The sequence below is a fragment of the Haliotis asinina genome, chromosome 3 (assembly GCF_037392515.1).
Source record: "Haliotis asinina isolate JCU_RB_2024 chromosome 3, JCU_Hal_asi_v2, whole genome shotgun sequence".
In the NCBI taxonomy this organism is placed as follows: domain Eukaryota; kingdom Metazoa; phylum Mollusca; class Gastropoda; order Lepetellida; family Haliotidae; genus Haliotis; species Haliotis asinina.
The window spans coordinates 81424692-81440666 of NC_090282.1; the positions used below are offsets into that span (position 1 = coordinate 81424692).

Sequence of the window (15975 nt, forward strand, 5' to 3'; positions counted from 1 at the left end):
CTGCTACAGAGGGTCCAATTCTTCTACCACGGAATATAGACACTGAACTCACTGACCTCACAACCCCTCACTTGTGGTAATTAATGGAGAATAACTTCACTATTTCATGGCTGCAACAAACAAAGACTATTTTATTATGATGAGGCACTCTCATCCACTTTGTCAAGAGAAAACACAGAACAAACAGTAAGTAAATCCCACATTTACTGACCAAAATATATGTAGTAAATACCCAACAACAGTTTTATCAAAAGACTAGCACTCAGTCAAAAATACAAAAGTTATATAATGGCACTACTGAGACTCTGAATCTGGGACAATGTTACCATAGACTTGTATCTTAAAAGGTTATCATGTTTGCATAACATTGTACAGGGCGAATGAATGAATATCCAAACCACATCCTCAAAAGAGGAATGCATGCACCATTAATACTGTCTGTGTATCAACTGTCGTATTTCACATAGTACAATTTGGCCAAACAACAGACCCTATTACAAAGGTAATTGTTAATTCAACCATATGCAAATATTAAAAATGAAAATGTCCTGTCCAGTTTCCATCAGCAATAGCTAGAAATTCTGATTCCCTTAGCCTAGCACTATTAGTAAATGCAGCAAGATCTCTGAATGAAACTGTGTCAACATGTACAATTAATACTGAACCAGTCTGCGTATCATGTCAAATTACAGGTGTATAAGATCCGTGAGAGTATGTGCTGGCTTGGCACAAGTTGTAGTGTATACTCTCTCAGCATCTCCAATGATAGATTCACCCAGCTGGGAATGCCTGCCTGCCCGAGTTAATCTCTGGGAAGCTGGAAGACAGAAAACAGATACCATAGAAGAGGACAAATGGGGATAAACATCACGTGGGTTCATCAGTGTGTATGTGCATGTGTGTGTGTGTGCATGGGTGGGTGGGTAAATGCATGGATGGGAGGGAGGATTTATGTGTGGGTGGATGTGTGGGTGCATGCATGTTTGTGTAGGTGCGTGCATCTTTCTGTCTGTCTGTCACAAGAAGTCTCAGGTGTATGGAGAATGATGGCTAGGACCTCCTATACACTTGCCTGTGGACATGAGAAGTCTGCTAGTTTTGTACATGTAACTCTGCATCAGAAATTGTGGTGCTTCAGATGACTGGACCGCAAATGCCCACTACGTATCGTTTACTACATTAAACAATCTGTAGGGGCTGACAGTGAACAAAGCCATGTATGCCAGGATGTACGTTTAATGTATCCTGTGTCAATTAGCATGTCATTGGTCATTTGTGTGTTGTCAAACTCCAAAATGACTGACATTCAGAACACAAGTCTGTGTCATGGCAAAGAAATCTAATCCAAGATAGCTAATAAAATAACAACTAAACAAGCTGTCACTAACGAGAGTCTAACATAAGTTTTTTAATGATTCAAAATTATTATCCCAAATTGACAAATGTTGAGTGACAAATGTCTTGAGCGTAAAAAGCCAATTTCTAGCTTCAGTGGCAGAAAGATTAGTGATGACAAGTGTTTATGACATCATGGCAATGATGATGTCACAATGGTGTTCAACTGTAAATGTTATAGTGACACTAGATGATAACTAGTGAGTGAGTTTAGTTTTTCGCTGCACACTGTAATGTTACAGCCATACTGGTGTGGTTTGTGAATAATCAAGCCTGGATGCAATTGGGAACCAGTGACCTGTCAAAAGTCAGTGAGTCTGACCACTCGATTCTGTTAGCTGAACCTTTACAACAAGCATAGCCACCTCTTGTAGACAATAACAAAGGTCACATGGGCAATATTTAGGAGTGGTCTCAGTTTGGACCATGATCTAATTTCTGCATCAGTATCTGAAAGGTCTAACAATTACCCAGGACCTACCTGTGTTTACTCAAACTTGATTCCCTGAGCTAAAGGCAACTCGGTACTATAGTTGATGGTACTGTAACACACAAAGTAAACAATGGTATTTAGTGAGTGAGGTATAACTTACCAAGCAGTGTGTTGACTTTGGATTTGGTGGCTTCAGAAAGAAAGGCTTTTTCATCATGTTCTATCAGACTAACAAGCGTAAAACATGACTGGGTCTTTTTCAAGAGAACATGGTATAATGCAAAAATATAGCACACAGACATACAACTATCCTGCAACTGGTTACGTATCATGAAATCAGCTGTGAACTTCAGAGGTTGCGTTTTAAAGTGTTGTAAAACCTAGAAGCTGCGAAATCTACATTGCTATTACATGGAAACATAAAGGTGAAACTTTGCTTCCCCTACCCTCCCCACACCCCTCAAAAAAAAAAAAAATGGCACCAATATTTGGTTGGGATCGAGGGCTAGTATGTTTGCAATCAATGAGCCTCTACTGCAATAGCATCAATGTACCTTTCCTGAAAATCTCAGTAACATTCAATATCCAACAACAATCTACAACACATCTGAGGAATCAATGACCTAGAGGATCTGTAGGAGAGAGAGGATTCAGATTAAAGTGAATTGGTTACATGGTCCATTAGAAAGCCAGGGTCTCCCTGTACTACCTAAGGAGTTTTGAATTTTTCTGCTTCATCTTGGCCTGTTTTGACAATTGCCTGCCTAGCTTTTCATGAAAATCATGAAATGTTATCACAATGATATGCATACATTTACTACCCATGTATTTACAAGCATGACATTCCCTTGGCACATGTGGTGATGTGTTCCTGAACCTTCCCGAACCTGATGAACCCATCCCCAACATCCTGGGACTGGAGTTAAGCTCCCGGTCGGTCACATCAGTCACTGGACTAGGAGCAATGTTTGTGCCATGTCCTTACCATGTTGATCTCCGCATGTACTGCTTCCAGGCGTCACTGCCAGACTCACGGCCACCCCCAGTGTGCTTCTCTCCACCTGAAACAAAATACTTCAAGATGACACAAATCGGAAACTTCAAAGAGAACAATAGCTAAGAAAGGTAAGATACTTAATGGCTATCAAATTCTTTATTACATTATGGTGTTAAGTTTGGTATAGATTCTTATGCTGTTGGCAAGTAAGAGACCAAAAAGTATCACACCTCTTATTCTTCATCAACTTAAAAAATGACAACCAAACATAACCAGTGGATTCTGAGACCATCTTATAACAGGATAATGAGAATGAGATCCTTGGCCTTGACACCCACTTGGATCACTGTCTGATGATCTCACAATGGGAAGGAGATCCTTGACCTCAAGCCCCACTTGGATCACTGTCTGATGATCTTACAATGGGAATGAGATCTTTGGTATTGATGCCTACTTGGATCCCTGTCTAATCATCTCACAATGGGAATGAGATCCTTGGTCTCGATATCCACTTGGATCCTTCATGGCACAATGCCCAATACCCAGTCAGATCACCCTGTTTGCCCATCGTACAACGTGGGCTCAGTACACTGTACAGTGTTCTAACTGCAGGTGGCAGGTGGATGCACTCTTACCAAAAGCTCCACCAATTTCTGCACCACTGGTAGGAATGTTAACATTGACCACGCCACAATCAGATCCTTTGGGTCTACAAGAAAGAACAGTTTCTTATGAGATTATCTCAGCAACAATCTCAGCAACATCAGCAAACAGATAGACAAACAGTAGTTTGGGTTCCCAAGCATATTGATCATTGCAATCCAGTTCATTTCCCTACGAGATCCATGATCTTTGAGCCCTAAGATATCCATGATCTTTTGGAACAAACAATACAAGAAAATCTAACTCAACAAGTAATTCTTGCACATAACTATCCATGGCAGGTAAATCTTCATATTCAGACAGGCAGAGGAGTCCCTATGTTAAGAACATATCTGGCTACTGAAAACACACCTCACATGTTGTTTTACACAACATACTAAGTTCATACAAAGATCTTGCTGTTGACAACATATCCAAATCATATCTCTTCTTTGTGACGACAAGCTTAACCCATATGAAGATGGTTCTTGAAATGAACTTACCCAATCCACCTGAAGATCTTGTTGGGGTTCTTTGTGAACAAGCTGCTGGTGAGTCCCTGTTTCACTTCATTGTTCCATTCAACAGCCTCCTCAAAACTCTGAAAAGTCAGTCTGATAGGTAACACACAGGACAGCTGTAAGTGAATTACAGGAATTACTGTATCCACTGTTCCCCCAATCATATATCACAGCACAGTCTACCCCTTCAGGCCATACTGGGAAAGGCAATCCCATATTTTAAATGATATCATACACACCTTACATTTAAGAGCATACACAATGGGGGCAAATGTTTCACGTTGAACGACTGCTGCATCATGGGAAAGTCCACTGATGATAGTTGGTTCCACAAAGTTGCCGGGACGATCAATCACCTGCCGAGCAACAGACTAGTATTAGCAATTCCACATTCACTTTATCAAAACATAAATTTATTACACAGACGTTTTATATTAATACTTTCAATTTCTACCCATCATCCATCAACTAGCTGTCTACACTCCACTGTCTGTCTTTACATTAATGTAGAACGTCCACATTTGATGGTGGCTAAAACTATTTTCAGAAACTATTTTAAGACACACCTTGCCTCCACACCATCATGTAAGACCTACCTTGCCTCCATGCCCTCATGTAAGACCTTCCTTGCTGCCACAGCCTCATGTAAGACCCACCTTGCCACCAAACCCTCATGTAAGACCTACATTGCCTCCTCACCCTCATGTAAGACCCACCTTGCCTACACACCCTCATGTAAGACCCCCCTTGCCTCCACACATTCATGTAACACCCATCTTGCCTACACACCCTCATGTAAGACCCACCTTGCCTCCACCCTCACGTAAGACCCACCTTGCCGCCACAACCTCACGTAAGACCCACCTTGCCTCCACACCCTCACAAAAGACCCACCTTGCCTCCACAGCCTCACGAAAGACCCACCTTGCCGCCACAACCTCATGTAAGACCCACTTGCCGCCACAACCTCATGGAAGACCCATCTTGCCTCCACACCCTCATGTAAGACCAACCTTGCATACCCACCCTCTTGTAAGATCCATCTTGCCTCCACACACTCATGTAAGACCCATCTTGCCTCAACAACGTCTTGTAAGACCCACCTTGCTTACAGACCCTCACTTAAGACCCATCTTACCTCCACACCCTCATGTAAGACCAACCTTGCCTCCACACCTTCATGTAAGACCCATTTTACTTCCACAACCTCATGTAAAACCCATCTTGCCTCCACACACTCATGGAAGACCCATCTTGCCTCCACACCCTCATGTAAGACCCAACTTGCCTACACACACTCATGTAAGACCCACCTTGCCTACAGACCCTCATTTAAGACCCATCTTGCCTCCACACCCTCACGTAAGATCCCCCTTGCCTCCACACACTCATGTAAGACCCACCTTGCCTGCACACCCTCATGTAAAACCAACCTTGCCTACAGACCCTCATTTAAGACCCACCTGGCCTCCACACCCTCACGTAAGACCCCCATTGCCTCCACACACTCATGTAAGACCCACCTTGCCTACAGACCCTCATTTAAAATCCATCTTGCCTCCACACCCTCATGTAAGACCCCCCTTGCCTCCACACCCCATGTAAGACCCACCTTGCCTACACACCCTCATGTAAGACCCATCTTGCCCACTGACACTCATTTAAGACCTATCTTGCCTCCAAGTCCTCACGTAAGACCCATCTTGCCTCCACATCTTCATGGGAGACCCACCTTGCCTCCACACCCTCATGTAAGACCCACCTAGCCTCCACACCCTCATGTAAGACCCACCTTGCCTCCATACCCTCAAGTAAGACCCACCTTGCCACCACACTCTATCTTGCCCCCCTGTGCCACTGCATCAGCCACTGCCTGCTGGTACTGGGCCACTCCCTGCTTGCTGTGTAGAGGCCCATACAAAACCCCATCTGAAACAACAAGGGAAAGTGCCCAGCTCTTCACTGCATGTCAACAGATCATATTCTACCCAATTCTAGATCTAGAGATATTATGACAGGTCTGAATTCATTGTTGTACTAACACCAACAAAACCTGTGATTTATGTTATTTAATGAAGTACCAACAAGGCATGAAGCGGTAGACCCATAAATAAATACTTTTAAATCTGAGTGAATATAAAATCTAAACAACATGCAAACCAGCACGTAATCACAGTGCAGAGGCACTCACCGTCTAGAGGGTCGCCTATCCTCAGCTGTCCATACGCTTTGACTAGCTTTTCAACAACCTGGTCATGCACCTTCTCGTGGAGAATCTGAAACACACACAATGAATGGCAGTCAGGTAAGTTATCAGCTGTGATGGATGACAGGGTGACAGAGAGGAACCCGGGCTGCTGCGATACAGTAATGGTATCAACTTCTACTGCCTATCTCTAAGACAGAGGCCATAGCATAGGGGACAGAGAGTTTGTACAGTTGAGGGAAGAGGCTGCACAGTAAAACACAGAGAGGCTAAACAGTTGGGGGGCAAAACTGTTGTAGTGTCTCGGACAGAGAGGCTGTACAGGGGAGACAACTCACCAGCCTGCGTGTTGTGGTACATCTCTGACCAGCTGTGCCAGCACAGGCAAATACTCCTGCCCTCACAACCATCTCCAGATCTGCATCCTCATCAACTGACAGAACAAAAGTTAATTTCTTCTCAACTGAATATTTGGCTAACAATTGATGCTTAAGCTGTTGTCAGTCCAGCCATAACTATCAACAGTATACAAGGTATAGGACAGACAATTCTCTGGTTGGAAGAGTACACAGCACATTAACATCCTGGCTAGGTGACATAAGCCATGTTGCAATGTAATCAGTGTCTTATAACAAGGAACTGATCACCAATTCTGAGAGTTAAACCACTGAACAGTTCCTTCAGTTTATGATACTGAATATCTGAACCCATGAAAGACTGACTCTGGGTCACAGTCTCTTACATATTTCAAGAAACACTACCAGCACAGTTCTTCATATGTCCTGTTGCCTAACATTCTATTTATCATAACATACCTATTATTGCATTGTTTCCACCAAGCTCCAACAAAAATTTGCCTGAAACATACAAAGATCTTATGATACCATATTTTCACAATGAAACAGATATTCAAACCATGTTGTTTTCAAAAAATTGCATGTGTATCTCATTTGCTATTTTAAGTGGAATGACGTAACTTTGCTAAACTCAGTATTCAAGCAATATCATAGCACAATAGCGTCCTCTTGGAGGAAACCTTAAATCAATGCAGATTAGACAACCTAGGAGTATCAGTATAGTCTGATCACATGGATATGATCAATGTGAATCTTAGAAACCAAATTCACTGAATCCTAGAAAACCTAAGGGAGCTTACTCTGAGAGTGAACACTTACTGTGGTGCCATTAGACAACTTGACTAACAATGCTCCTGATATTCTACAGATGTAGCTAGACTATGATAAATTGGGAACGATACAAGAAAGTTTTGATCCTATAACACTTCACAGGTCAGAAAAAACAAAGTGAGATTACCAAATCTTTCCTGAACCATTAGGGACACCTTCTGCCCAATCTGCAACAGAACAGTGCCTTGCTGAACACCTCGACAGTTACAGACATCACTAGACATCAGTTAACTAAGAATAAGGTATCCAAGACTAAACATGTCAGCTTTCATCCTGATCATCATTTTGCTCTGAACACAGTGTCAGATGGAAAGTAGTTCTAGGAATACATGTTAGTGCTCCACTGGAACATTATTTATCTATGATATCCGTTCTACATTAGGTTTCTTACATAAAGTATTTCCTACTTAAATACATAACTGATTTTTCCATGCTGTAATAAAAGCATCTGTTGACTTTTAGTCAGTGTACTTACAGGTGTGCTGCCTGTGAAAGACACCAGGTTCACTCTCTCATCTTTAGCTATCAGCGTCCTAAAGGGGAAAAAAAGTCACAGCATTACTGAAAACATTTCCCGCACTATAAGGCGAGGCATAAACCATTTTGTCTATGCTGTCAATATTTCATACAGATACAATCCATATACAACCCCTGCACAAACATACACTCACACAACATGAAGACAAGTCATCAATATCCACTACAATAGTAAAATGCCCTTATGAATATGTCTGCTAGTGATGATTATATATACAAAGTTTGGTGAAGAAACGGTGAATAGTTCTGCTCTGGAAAAGAATACTACCACAATTTTCAGCCAAGTCACATTTATTGCCAAAACAACATTTACTGAAACAAAAAAAATATTTTTTTCAAAAAAAAAATACTGAAAGGCACCAGTGCACCACCAAATCTGTCTATGTGCCAAGTTTGGTGAAGAAACATTGAATGGTTTAGAGTTCTGCCCCTGAAAAGAGCACTTCCACCAATTTCAGTCAAACTCAAACACGTTGCCATGGGAATCCCAAATATATTTTTATTCAGATCTGCTCCAGAAATGTGCCCCTGCCAGATGGAAACATCTAAGTAAGTCAATCTCCTATGTAACTATAACAAGACGGAAGCAGAGAGTACAATGAACCCAAAATCATCATCGATGTTGCGAATTGAACTAGCAAACCACTTACCTACCCACTGGCTAAGTAAGTCAACACCACACAAAGCATCCTCACCCTATATTGGCACCACCACAGACCAAGGAGCACACTGACCCTGGAATGTTGTTGTCTTCCAATACCTTTGTTACAATCCTGAAATAATGGAATAAGAATTTAACCACTGAATGCATGGCCAAGTTCTACAAGAATTAACCAATAAATGTTTACAGGATGACCATGAGGCTATATTTTAACAAGCACAATCAGGAGTTCCAAAGACAACGACCTACCTGGTCATAGCTACACTTGTCAGAGGTGTGGATGGGGCACCTTTCCTGTAGACACGACAAATCCATGTATAGTCAGATGTATTCTCACTGTGTACATGACAACAAAAACATAGAGGGCTGGCATATCCCCACTGTTTATACTGTTGGATGAGTGAACAACAGAGGTCAAACCCCACATCGAACGGTGTTCCAGTTATATCCAACGCATCACTGAGACAGACACCTAAAGCAATGCATGTCTCGGGCATTCACAATGGCAGAGAAATCAACAAGAATAGGTTTGGTGCTGAGAGACATAACATAATCGGGGAAAAACTGAGTATGAACACAAAGACATTCGTTCCTGCAAGGCTAAAGGGATGCAACTCTGCACAGCAAAATTCATGTCCTTCTGGTAGTTGAGCCACCAATGCTCCAGTGCATAATGGGTTTACAACATTCCACAACAGTTTGATTGATGAAAGACAGCACTTCTCATCTGCTCCTCCAATAGGGAAAAACAGCAAGCCACTTTGCTCAGTTGTTCCATGTTTTGGAAAACAATATGCACATGACTAGACATGAACTCATATACAGTGGGAGCTAGCTCATAAGGGTTGTCTCCCTTAGATCTCAGTGTTGTTTTCCCAGTTTGTCTCCATGTCCAAATTCTTATCAAAATGAACGGTTTTCCTGTGACTACTACCTCTTGCATGAGTTGTTTGAAAAAACAACTCCAAAATTGCAAATTTAATGATATGATAGTTTGTTATTTCTATGATAAACATCCCAAGTTTAGAATTCCACAAGAGAAAGGTGAAGATCACTGACCACAGCACAGTGTTTCCTGTGACCAGGGCAAGGCATGAGTTCCAGCCATAGACTGCACAGGGGAAGTTGAAGGCTGTGATGACCCCAATGACCCCTAGTGGGTTCCACTGCTCTATCAGCATATGTCCGGGGCCTGGAGAAGACACATATCTCTAATGCTATCAGGACATTTCATCTGTTGAACTGGAAGCACTTCAAACTGTTGTTAAAAGCATTATGAAAACATATGAAGTTAACTTCAAAGAGTAACAAAAAATATGTGATGCTGGACTTTAAGTGAGTGAGTATGGTTTATGCCTCGTCTAGCAATATTCCAGCAATATCATGGCATTGGACACTTGAAATCGGCTTCACACATTATACCCATGTGGGGAATCAAACCTGGGCTTTCAGCGAGAGGAATGGAAGCTTTATCCATTAGGCCACCTTACCAACTCCTGGACTGAAAGACACTATTACAATCTTATTTTGAACTTTACTGTGATAGACAACAGGATCCTATCATACTGCCAGCTAGTCCACAGGACAGTTCAGAAAAATGCTTACACTAGGAAATGGTATGTAACAAGCTGCTTGAGAACACTGACCTTGTAACCAAATCTCATTTATCACATACATGTACAGGTGTATTTTGAATGTCTAAAACTGTTTCATTACGTTCTGATGGGAAAACATGTCCTGCAAACATTCGGGAGAGTCCAACAGCATAGTCAGCAATGTCGATGTACTCCTGGACCTCTCCCACCCCCTCCGGCACAATCTTCCCCATCTCCATGGCCAGCTGTAAGACAGTGAGGGAATGTTATTTTATGCAGCCGTCAACAATTTTCCTGCTCTACCACTGTAGCCTGAAAATAGTCAGGGACAGAAAACTGATGGTTGATAGCATGAGCACAAATCATGCAATAAGGTAAACATGCACTGCAGCCAGACATCTGTCAGTCATCTCATGCATAGGAAATAATTATAAATTTATGAACATTCTTTCCACATTAGAAACAACATCTGTATTCAGATTATACATGTATGCGAGAATAATAGAGGCCTTAAAGGTAAGCCTGTAGTGTCTAGCCAATAAAACACATATCTACCATTATGCTGGTACTGTAGTCAAGTGAATGTTCTTATCACAAAGTATCTCACCAACTTGCCCAGCAGATTTATGTTTTTACGGAAAGCCTCTCCAATCTGCCGCACAATCTCTCCTCTCTTCGGACCAGGAACCTGCAGGGAAGATAATTATCTGTAAATGTGTCAGCAAGTATTTTCAGCAGAAACAGACATGATACTATGGAGACAGCTACACAAAATGAAATAACTGGAAACCAGAAATGGGTTCCACTCACTAAAGCAAAACATGGGTACATTAAGCATGACCATGCATGTCAATAGCATGATCAACAAATTCAAGGTGTAGTGTTAGATGTCTCAACTGGCTTGACCCATCAACAGTCCTACATGGTACTGAGGATGTCATGGAGACCCCATACCCTGCAACATTTCAATGGTCCACACATTTATTCAGTGCCCTGACATAAAGTGGAAAAGTTGGTAACAAGTCATCGTACAGATGAATTCTTTACTCACATCAGCCCAAACTTTCCATGCTTCTCTGGTTGCAGTGATTGCCTTTTCATAGTCAGCAGCACTTCCCTTAAATAGAACATTCAGAAAACAATCAACAGTAATACTCACTGATTAGGCACTCTAGCCATAGGATAAACCTGACTCAAGGAGTTTCAAGGGCTTGAAACTAGGAGTCATTAAACCTGGCTGAGTCTGTTCACCATATGGCAAGACAAGTATGATGTAACATAACATTAACAATATACTGAAGATGACACCATGAGTGCTCTATTGAGCAACTGAGCAACTCCTGTTGGTTGTCCCTTGGAAGTTCTTGTAGGAACTGGCAGTTTGGATCCAGATATATTCCTTCCTGTTCAGTGATCCAAGTGCATGTACTCCACAGACTTCAAACAGGGAAGGCATCAGTAAATCCCAGGGAGTTTAGTTTCATGCCACTTATAACAATATACCTATTCTGTGGCAGGGGACACACTGAATTGGGGATTCAAAACTGGGTCTTCATCGTGATAAGTAAACCCTTTAACTGCTAGGCTACCCAACCATCCCCAGTGCTTCTCAGCTACACACTGTTGTGTAACAACATCACAAGCTGTTTATGAAAACATGAAAAAATGTTCACACCAACCAAAAACAGGGCAAGTTGCTTATGCAAACATGACTATGACATCATCAGGTGTAGCGCAATTATTTTGTCCTATTTTCATTATGATTTCCACTACCACTAAAACATCTATTTAAATTACAAACAAAATTAAAAAATCTGAGAATACGCCTGTTAATGAAATTTACATCTAAGAAGTATATTTTATAACAAATTCCTGTAGCATTTGTCTTTAGTTAATTTACAAGTTGGGTCTGACCAACATAAAAACTGTCAATACGTAGGTTTAATATACATGTGTCTGCTTGATACTTTTATACGACAATGAGTGAGTTAGTGAATACAGCATAAGCCGCTGTTAGTAATACCCCAGCAACACGACATTGATGGACACTAAAAACTGGGTTTCACACGCCATACTCAAGTGGGAATCAAACCCGGGTCCATGTTATGAACCCTTTAGCTGTAAGGTAACCTCAGTAATCACATCTGGGTATTATAACTAACAATGGTCAAACTGTTCCACTTTAAGTGTAAAAATGTGTTTTTCCCTGAATGTTTTAGGGAATAACTTATTTTATACAGCTGTTCTAGATATATTGTGTCTAGAATATATTCACTATATTGATATGTCATAAGTGTTCAATGAAGAAACATACTGTAACACAAATGGTTCAGTCTGTGACAGCCATGGCATCCATATCATGAGAGACCATTTGTCTATTATATGGGCTTTGGTTTTTATCATGTGTTTGCTAAATTCCTCAGAAGGACTGACTCACCTGAATAACCTTTGCTATTGGTTGGTTATTTGCTGGACAATACGATGTTGTTTCCTGAAAACCAGGTAAAATGAAAAAACATGAAATGTTCACCCAACTTCAGGCAAACACCAGAAATATTCATGAAACTTCAATCACACACAGTTGAATTAGAAATAATTAACATGCTGATTATTTGAATAATGTCCCTAACAAATTGACGATATACTCTAATGGTTTCCAATATCTATATATGAAACTGAGTATTTGTGGAATAAGTTTAGTGAATGGTTCCATCACGTCAGGATGGCCACTGTTAATAAAGTGACAAAGGTACTATAAACACATGTCTGCAATCTGATTGGTCACGCCCCCGTGACCTTCACCTACATTGCCATGTGTACGTGGTGGTACAAAACAAGAATGGAACTTTTCAAGTGCTTTATATCGATGTCGTAAAATGTTACGTGTTATCTCACCTGCGAAAACACGAAAAAATACAATACACAACCTCTCCCAATAGTGACACCAGTTTACGAGACCGTGTTACTAAATACATTCTCTCCTGTTCAGTCTGACACAGTCAATAGACAATGCTGCATACACTCACCTCACCCTCGCCTCCCCAAACACCGTAATATACACCCTTGTTTTGCGCAGATAATCCAAGTTCCTTAAGCCAAGCATACTTGGGGTCTTCAATGAGCAGTCCCGACATCGCAGCGTAATGTCGTGTTGCAACAGATGATCGCGAGACAAGAGAAGATGGACCTTTGTACCGTAATAACACTCGAACAAGGCCCGCCATCTGTGAAGACTTGCCACTTTTGTTGGACCGGTCGATATGAAGTACAGGGGGAAAAGGTTAGGGGTGAAAAAGTTTCACTGGCCTCCGCTCATAAAAAACGAAAATATGATAAACGTAACTCCGTATGATATATACAGTTGCGTGATTCTTTTTCAGAACATAAATCGACACTAATTAAGTATTTGTATTTAGATATAAATTGTGACGTCACTGACAATGGCAATCACTGAATAGTCTGTGAATGATTTGGTTTCTAGATCGTTTACACTAACAGTATAGAATAAACTGTAGAGGGAATAATTTTGGATTTTATATATGTTAATTACTTCACCACATCGATAAAAAATGTAAACTTCTTGATAGTTTTAAACTTTTCGTGTCGTTTTTATATGGCTGATATCGAAAGATATTCTCTGTGTTGTAACCATTTGTTGACTTCATGTTAATTACGTCACAATAATGATGACGTTACAATCTTTCATTGATGACGTGATTCAGGCCACTAAAGTTTAACGTAGTGTCATCAGAGACCATATAATAGATCTCTGAAAAAGAGCAGTACTATAGTACTACTGATGAAACAATGAGGGGCTCTACGGTATGGACAGTAACATATTGGCATGACGATGCAGATACTGTAGGTCAAGGATGTAGACTGAAGTCTGCTTGATTGCAAACATACATGCATAGGCGCGCATGACGAGTTGTGAGTGTGTGTGCGCATGTCAAAACATTGATTACAGAACAGTCTCGTTTCCTGTTTACTTGGTTCTGTCCTATTGCGCAGCTTAATGCGATAACCAGTCCAGTATTTTTAGACTATGTCATTTAACTGGATGCATAAATATTAATCAGTGTGATTTGATAAGTCTACGCAGTTGTATATTGCAACACTAAGCTCCTTCTAATCCTAGTAAATACGTCGTATAGCGTGCTATGTCGTACAGCGAGCCCTGATAAACAGAAACCTGGAAATCGTGGAAATATCAAAACGAGGCTCTGCCGCTAGAAAAGTTTAGCGGTCTCTGACGGAACTGATATTACATCAACCTCATTGTTCGTCACAGAACTACGCTCAATAAGCGCAAAACAACACATAACAAGTTTAACCAGTGAGCCAAATGCATTGTATATCGTTTTACGACCTCATCAGACAGGGGCAATCTGTGATTCCATAGTTAAGGTCAACCTCGACATAAAGTAGAGAATGACGGTGCAATATTAAAGTTTAAAATTGAAATTCATTTGTAAATACAATTTTCTTACGAAACAAGGAATTGGAATTCAGTTTAACCAGAGTTGTTTGTGGTGTCAATTTACACTTTCACACGAGAAAATTCGGATCATCTGAAAAGTAGGTCATTGTCTGAATAGGTTAATGAGACTTATGTTTCGGTATGTGCATTTTAGTTTTCACGAAAACAATGGAAATCATATACTAAGTGTAATTTCAAGTCTTCCTTTCATACAATGTATATCGTCGACACTTATTCATTCTTTTTGCATTTGCTTTACGCTTGGGTCAGCCACGTTGCACAGGTATCACGGCAGCTTGTAATCAGTCGAGTTACTACAGTTGTCATTAGAGTGAGGGAAATCCCCCTGGCTATCAGTCTAAAATACCCCAGAATACCCAACCTGATCCACTTGATCTAATACAGATTTAAAAAATAACCCGCGAAGATCCGGTCAGGATTCATCTTCAGTAACCCATGCTTGTCGTCAGAGACGACTAACGCGATCGCGTGGTCAGGCTCGTTGACTTGGCTGACACATATCATCGTATGCCAATAGTGTAGATCGGTGCGCATGGTATTTATCACTGGATTGTCTGGTCCAGACTCGATCATTCACAGACCGCCGCCATATAGCTAAACTATTGCAGAATGCAGCGGCAAAGAACAAACCAACAAACCTAATACATGTAATACCAGTAATTCTCAGGGATATTTCAAACCCACATATCCTCACATCTCATTTACCATTCCTGTTACAATAGACAGAAAGAAATATCACCCAAGTGTCTTATGATTTGAAATATATCAACACGTAGTATAAACGTTATATCTTACCACGACGTCACAATCCTATGATATCACCACATTACTTATCTCTGGGGCAGGGAGAGACGCTATGGTGACGAATGTGTCGTCTACTTTTCAGTATTAACAATGGAGATGGAATGGCACCTTGTTATGGTAATGTTGTCTGTCCAAATGTCTCTTCCTTGGCACGTTTCTTTTTTATTGGTCGTGGTTTGTCATGGTTTGGATGTTTTCTGATCCAAGAGGTAGTCAGCTTTCATCATGTATTTCAAATCTTGATGTTTACCACAGTATATACCACCGCTTCGCGTATTAAAAGGTAGAATATGTTCAGAAATCTAATAAATACTTGCCTTACGAACCGTTAGTAATAAGGCTACGCATTTAAATATTCACACTACCAATCACTGGTAAGCCATCGCAAAATTTGATTATATGTACTTACATGCCGTCATAATATTTTAGTAAAGTCTTCATATTGCAGACTCTGGTCAAAAACATCATTCACTCAATCGGATTTTAGTCAGCTCTA

At 40.8% G+C, this 15975-nt stretch overlaps 1 protein-coding gene across 1 annotated transcript; it reads right to left on the minus strand.

The window, feature by feature from the left end:
* Positions 1–187: 187 nt before the first annotated feature.
* Positions 188–13475, minus strand: LOC137278564 (alpha-aminoadipic semialdehyde dehydrogenase-like). Its single transcript, XM_067811015.1, has 20 exons — positions 13201–13475; positions 12612–12665; positions 11226–11291; positions 10782–10862; positions 10296–10419; positions 9639–9771; positions 8829–8873; positions 8614–8691; positions 7857–7914; positions 7509–7548; positions 7010–7051; positions 6533–6627; positions 6180–6264; positions 5811–5917; positions 4228–4344; positions 3971–4068; positions 3461–3534; positions 2814–2889; positions 1877–1937; positions 188–817 (listed from the first exon to the last, which is right to left on the minus strand). The coding sequence occupies exons 1-19, from the start codon at positions 13396–13398 to the stop codon at positions 1883–1885; spliced, it is 1626 nt and encodes a 541-aa protein (XP_067667116.1). The 5' UTR covers positions 13399–13475; the 3' UTR covers positions 188–817; positions 1877–1882.
* Positions 13476–15975: the final 2500 nt, after the last annotated feature.

Bases quoted from the DNA above. Each gene is read 5' to 3' on its own strand.
- LOC137278564 (XM_067811015.1), bottom strand. From the start codon at position 13,398: ATGGCGGGCCTTGTTCGAGTGTTATTACGGTACAAAGGTCCATCTTCT. The intron at 7,915-8,613 runs GTGAGGATGCTT...TTTCCCCTTTAG, and splicing joins TGTGGTGGTGCCAATATAGG to GACGCTGATAGCTAAAGATG. The intron at 4,069-4,227 runs GTGTGTATGATA...CTGACTTTTCAG, and splicing joins TGTATGCTCTTAAATGTAAG to AGTTTTGAGGAGGCTGTTGA.